We start from the raw sequence: 10,963 nt of genomic DNA, 5'->3' as shown, positions 1-10,963 counted from the left end.
AAATCAAGTATTCTTAGACAATACGAAATCAACAACATATTTAATAAATTCAATATATCTTTTATTCGACTCCCATCATGGAAAAACGTGGTGGTGTTTTCCAGTTTGCACTGGATGTACGTTTTAATCTACTCTTATCTATACCTTGAAACATTTGAGTTAAATCTGGTGTGCATTTCTTGGTGTCAAAGAATTTATAAATTGCTTTCTCTGGAATGTATCGTTGCATGGCAAGTTGAACTTTGCGAACGTGTGCTAAAATTAATGGAAATTCAAGTATTCTAGACATTCTAATGTTTGTAAACTTATCAACAAAAGCATACTTACATTGTGCCCAATACGGAATTATATGTTTTGGTTTGGATTCATCATCTGATTCATCGTCATCAGGTTCACTATCCAAAACATAAGTGGTTGGACCATGATGTTTATTCCCATATTTTATCTAAAATATTAAATGAATAATAAGGTGTAGCAGTATATTTGCTTGTATTTGTAATTTTACCTGTGACATAAGCATCTGATGCTTAGCTTTCATTGCTTCAGCTGCAGCTTGTTGTTGGGCTCGTTGTTCAACTTCTTTTCGTTTTTCAGCTTCCTGTTCGCGACGTCTTTGTTCAGCTAATATACGTTCCGCTTCTTCTTGTTCTTGTAAACGTTGTAAACGTTGTTGCTCTTCTTGTTTCCTTCTCTCTTCCTTTTCCTACAAATTAATCCGACTGTAACTTAATTTTTTCCTAAACTACATAAAGATCAATTTCAATATTTATTTTTATACAGATTTATTTTATTTTAAAGTATTATTTTAAAGATTTATTTTATTTTAAAGTATTAATCATACCTGGGCACGTTGTAACTGAGCTAAACGTTTCTTTTCCATTTCTTCGCGTTGTTTTTCTTGCATTTGTTGTGCTAATCGTGCTTTTTCTTCTCTTTCTTTTTCAGCTCTTTGACGTTTTTCCATATCTTGTTTTTCTTTTGCTTCTCTAGCTAATTTATTTTTTAATTCTTTTTCTTGCCTTTTCCTTTGTGTAAAATTTTACATATTTTTCAGTAACATATCTATTAATTTAAAATTAAATAAAATATAGTATTTTGATTAATTCTACTCTACCTTCTTTTTTCTTCTGTTTGAAGCCTTAACGCCTCTTCTCGTTTTTTCCTCGCATCTTCATCATTCAACTTTTTTCTCTTTTCATCCATTTTATCCAGTGAATTACGTTTATTCATTAATTTTGTAGTTGGAATTAAAGATTCCATGGATGTAATGATATTTGAACGAGTGGCACTTAAAACTTTATTGTGCTAAAATTAAAATATTACTTTTCAAAAAATGTATAATACGAAATACTAATATTAGAAAAAAAATTAATTCTTACATTCACATTAATTTGATTTGCTGGAGTATGAGGAATACGATTAACAGACATTGGCAACTGAGTTTTTGTTTTACTTAATGGAGTCGTCTTCTGTTGTTTGCAATTTATTTTTTCAGAAATTATTTTATTAATCTTCTGTTCTGAATGTAACTTATTCTAAAAATAAAATTAGAAATATGATTAAATTTGTAATTTATAAAAAAACTCACAAATACTTTATTATTATAATAATTTTAACTACCTCTTTATCTTTATCGTTCATATCCTTAGTCTGTTTTGCTAATGAAATTTTCTTAGCTTTTGCAAGCGATTTCCTTGCTAATTTATGAGTAACGGCTTTCTCTGCCATATTTGCATTTTCTGAAGCTTCTCTCTCTGCACGTGCTTTAGCGCGTGTTTTTGTTCTAGTTATTCTAGTTGGTGCATCAATGTCCACAGTGAGTTTTGGAGTATTACCTGCCTGCTCAAATGCCTCGACTCTTTTTTTTACAGATTCCTTGGCATATGGACTGAATAAAGCATTTGGTTTATATATATTTTTTACTTCTTGGAATCCTGTAACTGTATTCATTTGCTTCAAAGTTGGTTTCGCTGGAGTATTAAGTATTTCATCCTCACTTGATGGCGAGGATCCAATTTGGCGTTTCATTCTTCGTTTTTTAATTTCTTGTTTCTTAATATTTTCCTTAGGCTTTATCACTTCAGGAGATGATTGGTCATCTGTAAATAATTCATCAAATTCTTTGTTCACCATTGCTTCTTTCAGTTGCTGCATTCTATCCTGTAAAATTATAATCGGATATGATTTTAAATTAGGTACTTTGGGAGATTTAAATTCAGTTTTTGACTCAGTTGTTTTTTGTTCATCACTCGTTTTTATGCTATCCAGCAATTTTTTATTAATTGTTACAGTTTCATTTAATTTTATTGCTGATAAAGGTTCTAAAACTACAGTAGCATTCATCATTTTGTGTGACAAAGTAGAATTTAGATTCATTGTAGAATTCATAATAGGAGTAGGTTTTCCAATTGCATCCTCATATATTGAAGGTTCTTCAATATCATTTCCTGTTGGTGCAATTACTGTGTCATCAATGATATTAGAGTTTTTATTCTTTATGTTTTCATTTTCTGATAAAGTTCTCTTTCTAATATTACTATGACTTCTTGTTGTCATTGAAGATCTTAATGATTCTATTTTTTCCTGTTGTGTTACATCGTTTACAGAAAGATGATTCTGTGAATTTGTATCTGTAATTTTCTTTGATATAGTTTCACTTAAAATATTTTCTTCTATTTTACTATGTTTTGTAGGAGCTTGCATGCTTTCTTCATCTGAGCTGTTTCTAGGACTTTTTTTCCTTTTAAATCTGCTTTCACGTTTGCTCTAAAAATTTAAAATGTATTTCATCATGAGACAATTTATATCTATATTAAACAATAAAATTCAATATATTAATGATGTGGGATTAGAGGTAAAATATAGGCAATATACAAACATTTCTATTATTATCTTCAGGAGTTGATGGTCTTCGTAATTTTGTAACAAGCAATAATGATTGCTGTTTTTTAATATTATCTGCAGCTTTCTTTGAAGCTTGTCTTCTAATTCGGCCAATTACTGTTTCATCTGCAGTCTTAGTTTGATCATGTGTTATGGTAGAATTTGATACTGTATTATCAATAATCATAACATCATTTTCTGGAATAGTTTCTATACGTTGAATGTCCTTTTTCCTTGGAACTTTTGGTGTTTTTGTAATTAAAGGTCCAGAAGCTGACTCTGGTATTTGAGAAATTAAACTATGTAAGTAATCTAAAGTATCTTCTAAATTGTCCTTAATAGATGTTTTAACTTCCAAAGAATAATTATGTATATTTAACATTTCCTTGGCAATTATTGCTTTAATCCTATCCTTTGATCTAGTACCCATATTTAAAATCTGTAAACAAATTGTTTAAGTATTTAAAACATACATTATACATTTCAAGAATTATATTATAATTATATGATAATTAAAATATATATAAACCTCTTTAATAATTTTGATTTTAATTTTATTAATATCTACAATCAAATTTGCAATTAATGTCAATGAATTATCTATTTATGTATCTATTATTATATTGAACAAGTATCAAAATACTATGAATAATATGAATTTAAATTATAATGAAAAATATATTTTAAAACAAATAAATTAAATAAATAACAAAATATTTATTAATACATCTACTTACCTCTTATGATTGCATAAAACTGAAAAATAGTAAATATAAACTTTTACAACTGAAATAAACAAACCACAGAAATCAATGTCTTCCAATGATAAAATGCATGGAAGACGAAAAAACTTCAACGATAACCTCCATTTCGCGTCACAGACGGGATTGTACAAGTTTTGCCCCTCAGAAAGACATAACGACTTTTCAGTTTAATTTGAATCACTGTATTTAGCGCCCCCTATTCTCCCGCGCCATTTTTCTCCAGAATACACATTCAACGTAATTTGATTGGTTAAAGAAGTATCAGTTGTATTCTCATTTAAAATAAAAGGGTTTAACTTTCACTGTAATAAATTTGCACTGTAAATAAATAAATTTTGTAGAATTTTGAACGCAATAAATTAATATAGTATTTTTTTTTAAATATATAACTTATTTTTAATTGTATGATTAACTTAAAATTAAACCATTCTACTTTATGTATATTTATTAATTTAGTGAGTAATATGGTATGTAATACTATATTTGGTCTTTATACATTTTGATACTTGTAAGTACAATACTGCTTTATCAAGTATCTAGCTATCTTTATTCCATATGATTTTTTAAGAATGAAGTAGAATTCTAATATAAGATATATCAATTATTTGAAAGACTATCTATATGCTACAATTTACTTCAGTATACATTTATAGAATTATATAATACTATGATAAAATGTAAATACTTATATTATACTTAACATAATTATTCCTTAATATACTTATAACTTGATTATTAGAATCAAGATCAATAACAAAGTTATAGATATAGTATATTTCAAGCAATACTAGTTGATAGACCAAACAATTGCAATTTATAAGTTTATATAACTTTTAATATTTAAGAAAATAGAGTTTATAAAATAGGAATTACAAACCTAGTTACATAAACATGATAAATATGTACTTAGTACATTATTAATAAAAATACTAACATTTTGATATATTATTACAATCATAAAATAATCATAAAATAATCTTTTAAATTGCATGAATTGTTTCTATAAATTACTCTACATATAATATACATGTTACGTGAATTCCACCAATTAAAATAAATAATATATCAAGAATAAATATTTGATAAATATTAAATAGGTACATATTTAAGAAACATATTTTTAAAGAATAAAATATTTATAATTAGTAACATTTTAATACATAATAATTTCATAATAAATATTTTTAGAACGCCTGCGTTCTTTTAATAAACAAATTTTTTGAATTCTTATATAATAGGCCTTTCTCTATTGCTTTTGAATTTAAAACGTCTTACAATTTTTATATCCTAAAAACTTCTAAATTCATGGTAAAAATATTACGTATCTATTCTATTGTATGCTTACTACTATTTGTTTTTTCATGTAATTCTAATTTAATAGGATTTCTTGAAAAATTTGTATTATTTTGAGTGTAAAGTTGTAATACTTCTTCCTCAAAAGTAGGATCCAATAGGATAGCAATACCTTTCATTCCTGCTTCCATGTATTTTTGAAATATACTTTTAGACACTTCCCACAAAGCTCGATTTTCTTTCAGCACATCAACAAGTGATTGTACCATTGGAAATAATGTAGAGAGATTACTAAGAACCAAAATAAAATCAATAATATAGAAAATTAAATAAAAATAAAATTTTATACTATCTTTTCAAAAGAAATTTTTTGAATCACAACCCTTCTTAATTAAAAATGTTTTTATTGTACAAAGACAGTTTCTTTCGAAATATACATATAATACATACTTACATAAAAAGCGGAAGGACTATATCTGTAATGAATTGAACTTGTAAGTCTGGTATAGATGCTCGTTCTCTATCCATCATTTCTATAGGAGAACTACCCATACTTTTTTCTAAATCTCCTTGTGAAAAAAATTCATCGTAAATTTCTTCCTAATGCAAAGAAAAAAGTATGTAAACTTATAAATGCATTATTATATCTTTGGGGAATTTAGTTAGATTTAAATTTTTACTTACTGCAGTTTTCTTAGAAACTTTCCACTGCTTAGTTTGGTCACTAAGATCACAACATGTCATAAGCATATGGATAAATAATCTCTTGTGTTCAGAGTCAGTTTTATCAAATTTACCTCTAATCATTTCTTCTTGTTTTTTCATCATCCGAAAATGATATGCTAAATCAGTTGCGAGTATATTATTTTTTAGTAGATCTAATGCTTGACCATACTCCTCACTATTAAAGTTTTCAAATATATTGCAACCTTCTTTATTTAAAATGCACATAGTTTGTGCAAAATGATGTCTCTGTTAAATGAGAGAATAATAAGTTGCATTAATATTACATTGATGCATTTTTATTGCAACGTTTTTCTTAAAGGCAACTTACCTCCATTACAGAACCTTCAGAACTATAAAGACTAGCTAGAACTGTAGAGCTCTTAGTTTGAAATGAATTATTTGTTCCTCTGTGGTCTATATCATGACATAAACAAGATACTAGAAATACTAAAGCTTCCATATGCGTCATATAATTTTCATTAATAAGATTCAAATTTTGTATTAATAAGTATCCAAAATGTGCCACAGAAAATGCATGTATCCAGTTATGATATAAAGCATCTCTATATCCTTTCTTTACATATAATATAAATCTGTGACATTTATATGAATGTTTTATTTTTATAATGTCAATTTTGTTAAAAATTTTATAAAAAATTTTTAAAATTTATTACCTTGTCAAAGTTGATAATTTCAGCTTCCAATATTTAATAAGACCTAAGTCATTGAACATTTTGATTGTATAACAAGGCATATGTTTATAAGGTACACATCTAGGACTAAATTCAAATTTATTAAAATCTTTTATATTATGTTCATCCTTACAATTCAATATTTCTTGAACAATATCTTCTTCCACCTACATGCAAATTTTGCAAAAAATAAAAGCTGACAAAAAATTCTATATGTTCTATGTTCTAACAAAGTTTTACCTTCATGTGGTACATCATTATTTCGTTACTAAGTTTATTTCGTGCTTGAGCATCTTGCATTTTTTTATAAACAATACTATGCATTATAGAGATACCACAATAAATACTAAATGCTGTTGCAACTTCTTCATCAAAAGCATCAAAGTATAATGCATCTTTTTTATTACAAAGCTGTGCAACTCCTATAATTACAACTTTTCAGTTTAAAAAAAAAATAGAAAATTTAATTTTTTTATTTATATAAAATAATTTTTATTTACCTACAATTCCAGTTTCATCTATAATTGGAAAACATAAAATATTTCTAGTCTTAAAGCCTGTTATTTCATCTACACCACGATAAAACAAAGGATGTTCATATGCATTTCTAATATTAAGCACTTTTCCAGTAGTTGCAACATGACCCGCTATACCTTGTCCTATTGGTATTCTCATTTCAGACTAAAAATAATTATGCTCTTAATTTTACTTTTACTTTACTATGACACATAATATTTCATAAACTCACTTCTTTCATAGCAATACCATCAAATACTTTGGCAACTAGATCTTGTTGATCAGGATCCAATAAAAATAATGAACAACGTTCAGCATTTGTTAGATTTCTGGCTTCAGCCATTATTTCTCTTAATAAATCAGAAAATTCTCCTATTTAGTAATATGCAAAATTTAATAAATATGTATTTAGTTCAATACTAATTACTTTAATTATGATAATATTACCTAAATGTACAAAAAGTTTTCTAGAAACAGCAAGTAGTTTCTGACATTGATGTTTTAATCGAGTTTCCTCATAACATGTAAATGAATTTAGAAGAAATCCTAGGCAAAACCTGTATTAAAGAAAAAATATTTAAGTATATTGAAAGAAATATATTTTTAACGTTATATAATTTTTATGATTTAAAAAATTTTGTTTAATATTATAAGAAAAATAATTACCTAAAACATTCTTGCACTATTACACATTTACATGTAGTTTCATTTTTAATATCATTATCAACTAAAGAAACTAGTAAAGCTATATGATTCTGTTTAGGATGTTGTATAGGAATTATTAAGAATGAATTTAACTTTGGACATATTGATTGAAGATGATGTAATAATTCTTCATCAAGTTTTGTAATATCCATAGCAGTTGGTTTTCTATTTTGTATAGCTTTATATAAAACATTATTTGATATCTAAAAAAAAATTATTTAAAATTATCAACATAATAAAATATACATTATTAATAGCTGATAAAAAATTATTAATCATTAACATATATAAAATTTAATCATTGACATAATTTATAATTTTTGCATATAATGTTATATTTTAATCATAGATATAGTTAATAAATTTATTTTATATTTTATTACATATAGTTTACCATAAATTAATTACATTATTTTATTAAAAGAAAAATTATAATGATTTAATTTCTAAATAAATGATAAAATAAATTTTATAAATGTACAGATAATCTCGATTAGAAAAGTAATAATAATAAACAATATCATTGACATATGTACATAACACTTTTGTATTATTTAATTGATATCTTTTACTATATCAATAATACCTTTTTAGTATGGCTTCTTTTATGTACATTTCTAAGGATTCTATTTAAAGATTAGACACAGCTAAGCAATTTTTATTTGTACTGTAGGACAATTTTTGAATTGCCTATTATCTCAAATTTAAACTTAATGAAATGTTTCCTTCAAGGCATATAAATTTTATTTCAAACATTAAAAAATATTAAGAATACAAATATTAAGAAATTAAAAAATCTATGACATTTCTAAGGTTAATTAAAAAAATTTTAGATTTTATTTCTTATTTATTATAATTATACAAATATTAATTTTAAATTGGAAGTAAACAATACATTATAATTTATACTAAATAGTTCTTATAATTATACAAATATTAATTTTAAATAAAAAGTAAACAATATATTATAATTTATACTAAAGTTCTTACTTACAGGAAATCTTAATTCTCTATCTAAAATTTTCTCTCCTATGACATGGATTACCATTTCTTCTGTTTTGACTAAAATTGGTATCAGAAAAGATAATTTCGTATTTGTTGCAGTTTGTATCTGTATAATATAGAAAAACGTAATTAAATTAATATTTATGGCTATAGACACAAATATCTTCTATCTATATCACGATAATACTATATATATTATAATTGTATAATATAATTTATAATGTAATTCATTATAACAGATAAAAAAAAACATTTGCATTCAAAATAGAAATTTCTATAGAAAAAAAATCATTTCATCATTAAAATTATTACTAATAAGGAATTACAATTCTTTTAAAAAGAAACACGTGTATCATGAGAAATTATGCACGTAAAAACAATGATAATATACTTACGTATTTGTTTAACTTTTGTTGCACTTGAGGATAACAAAGATAGCACAGTTCCTCTAACAGCAAAAGAATTTGTTCTGCATTTGATACATTTAAATTAATAGAACTCATTTTTTATTAATTCTATTATTATTCCTTTCAGTATTAAAATTGCTACAAATCATACGATTTAATTATATCATGATGTATTTCTATGATCATTTCAATGGTTATAAATAATCTGTTTTGATCATTCTTTAAATTTAAATTGACTGTCAAACTACAAAACAATAACAAACCGTGTACAATTACTGCAAACTTCCGCAGAGCTCTGCATTCTGCATACTTCAATCAAGAATAAACAAGTGACGCGCGCATCTCCGATTTATATTTATACCTGTCACATTTTTCAATATCTTTTTTCCTTTTCTTATTCAAATATATCTTTCCCACATACGAGAATTAAATGTTATACAATAAATAATAATATGTAATACAATAATTTGTCACATACTCCTTTTAAAATACTTCAACTATGTCCGCATTCTGTTATATCATTAACTACAGACAGAATAGACTAGCCATGAAACGAGATATCGTGTCTGACGCAAAATATCAACGATCTAGACTGAACAACTATCTAGACACAAACAACCATAAGGAATAGACCTAGCATCATATGGGTTTTGTGGCTAGGACTCTAAAAAACCCAGCCAAATAAAAAATTACAGGTTTTTAGCGCGCCCTACGTTCAAAGAACGGTCAATTTGGGAATTCAACAAGTAAAACGAGGTTGATCAGTTGATGAATACGCAAGGAATATGATACTTGAAACACATTACTGCATTGTCAAACACTCAATACCCAAATATGAAGCAAGTAGGAACTGGAAGAAATCATTACTAGCGCATTGAGGTCTGTCTTTTCCACATTACATTCCATTGGGGTATGTGTTTTTTCATACTTCAAGCTTCAATGCATTGGGGTCGGCGTTTTTTCATACCTCAAGCTTCCAGGAATTGGGGTCTATGTTTATTCATTCCACAAGCCCTCGGGCATTCGAACTGTGTTCTCAGCGAGAAACAACTTCTGGGATTCAAGATATATCAGCACGAAATTTTTTTTAAAAACGTTTGTATCAGGAGAACGACAGAAAGCGAGGTTTTGACGTGCCACCTCTTCGATTCTCATATGCTCCTGATATAAAACTCGAAATTTCAGCGAGAAAGAACTTTTGGTTCTCGAAAAATTGCCGCTTGAATTTCTAGCGAGAAACATGAGAATCAAGAGAACCGTTAGGGGCGTTGCCTAGTCGTGCCACCTTCTCCATTCTTATATCCTCCTGATACAAAATTAGAAATTTCAGCGAGAAAGAATCTCTGGTTCTCGAGATATTACCGCTTCAATTTCTATCGAAAAACGAGAGAATCACGAGAACCGATGGGGGGGGGGGCCTAGTCGTGCCACCTCTTCCATTCTTATATACTCTTGATACAAAATTAGAAATTTCAGCGAGAAAAAACCTGTGGTTCTCGAGATATTGCCGCTTGAATTTCTATCGGAAATCGAGAGTATCAGGAGAATGGTTGGAAGCAGATCCCAGTCGTGCACCTCTTCGATTCCCATGCGCTCCTGGTACAAAACAAGAAATTTCAGCGAGTTGGAGCTTCTGGTTCTCGAGATATTACCGTTCGAACTTCTATGGAAAATCGTGAATATCAGGAGAATGGTTGGAAGCAGATCCCTGTCGTGCTACTTCTTCGATTCTCATGCTCTCCTGATACAAAACGAGAAATTTCAGCGAGAAAGCATTTCTGGTTCTCGAGATATTGCCGCTTGAATTTCTATCGAAAAACATGAAAATCAGGAGAACCGATTGGGGCGTGGCCTATTCGTGCCACCTCCTCCAATCTTATATCCTCCTGATACAAAATTAGAAATTTCAGCAAGAAAGAACCTCTGGTTCTCGAGATATTGCCGCTTGAATTTCTATTGAAAAACATGAGTA

The 10,963-nt window shown here is 27.3% G+C and overlaps 2 protein-coding genes across 2 annotated transcripts; both read right to left on the bottom strand.

Moving 5' to 3' along the window:
• Positions 1–53: 53 nt before the first annotated feature.
• Positions 54–3,811, bottom strand: LOC122539066 (inner centromere protein-like). Its single transcript, XM_043673664.1, has 9 exons — positions 3,621–3,811; positions 2,879–3,322; positions 1,621–2,766; positions 1,380–1,535; positions 1,115–1,305; positions 842–1,025; positions 506–703; positions 328–445; positions 54–255 (listed from the first exon to the last, which is right to left on the bottom strand). Exons 2-9 carry the CDS (start codon positions 3,311–3,313, stop codon positions 62–64), a joined length of 2,622 nt encoding a protein of 873 aa, XP_043529599.1. The 5' UTR covers positions 3,314–3,322; positions 3,621–3,811; the 3' UTR covers positions 54–61.
• Positions 3,812–4,824: 1,013 nt separating this feature from the next.
• Positions 4,825–9,513, bottom strand: LOC122539083 (cGMP-dependent 3',5'-cyclic phosphodiesterase-like). Its single transcript, XM_043673693.1, has 12 exons — positions 8,980–9,513; positions 8,574–8,690; positions 7,541–7,782; positions 7,322–7,431; positions 7,107–7,246; positions 6,859–7,039; positions 6,599–6,780; positions 6,341–6,525; positions 5,995–6,259; positions 5,625–5,912; positions 5,395–5,540; positions 4,825–5,231 (listed from the first exon to the last, which is right to left on the bottom strand). The coding sequence occupies exons 1-12, from the start codon at positions 9,085–9,087 to the stop codon at positions 4,973–4,975; spliced, it is 2,223 nt and encodes a 740-aa protein (XP_043529628.1). The 5' UTR covers positions 9,088–9,513; the 3' UTR covers positions 4,825–4,972.
• Positions 9,514–10,963: the final 1,450 nt, after the last annotated feature.

Source organism: Frieseomelitta varia, unplaced genomic scaffold, assembly GCF_011392965.1.
Source record: "Frieseomelitta varia isolate USP_RPSP 00005682 unplaced genomic scaffold, Fvar_1.2 scaffold_190, whole genome shotgun sequence".
In the NCBI taxonomy this organism is placed as follows: Eukaryota; Metazoa; Arthropoda; class Insecta; order Hymenoptera; family Apidae; genus Frieseomelitta; species Frieseomelitta varia.
The sequence above is the reverse complement of the archived record's forward strand: the minus strand, read 5'-3'. Positions and strand labels throughout refer to the sequence as shown.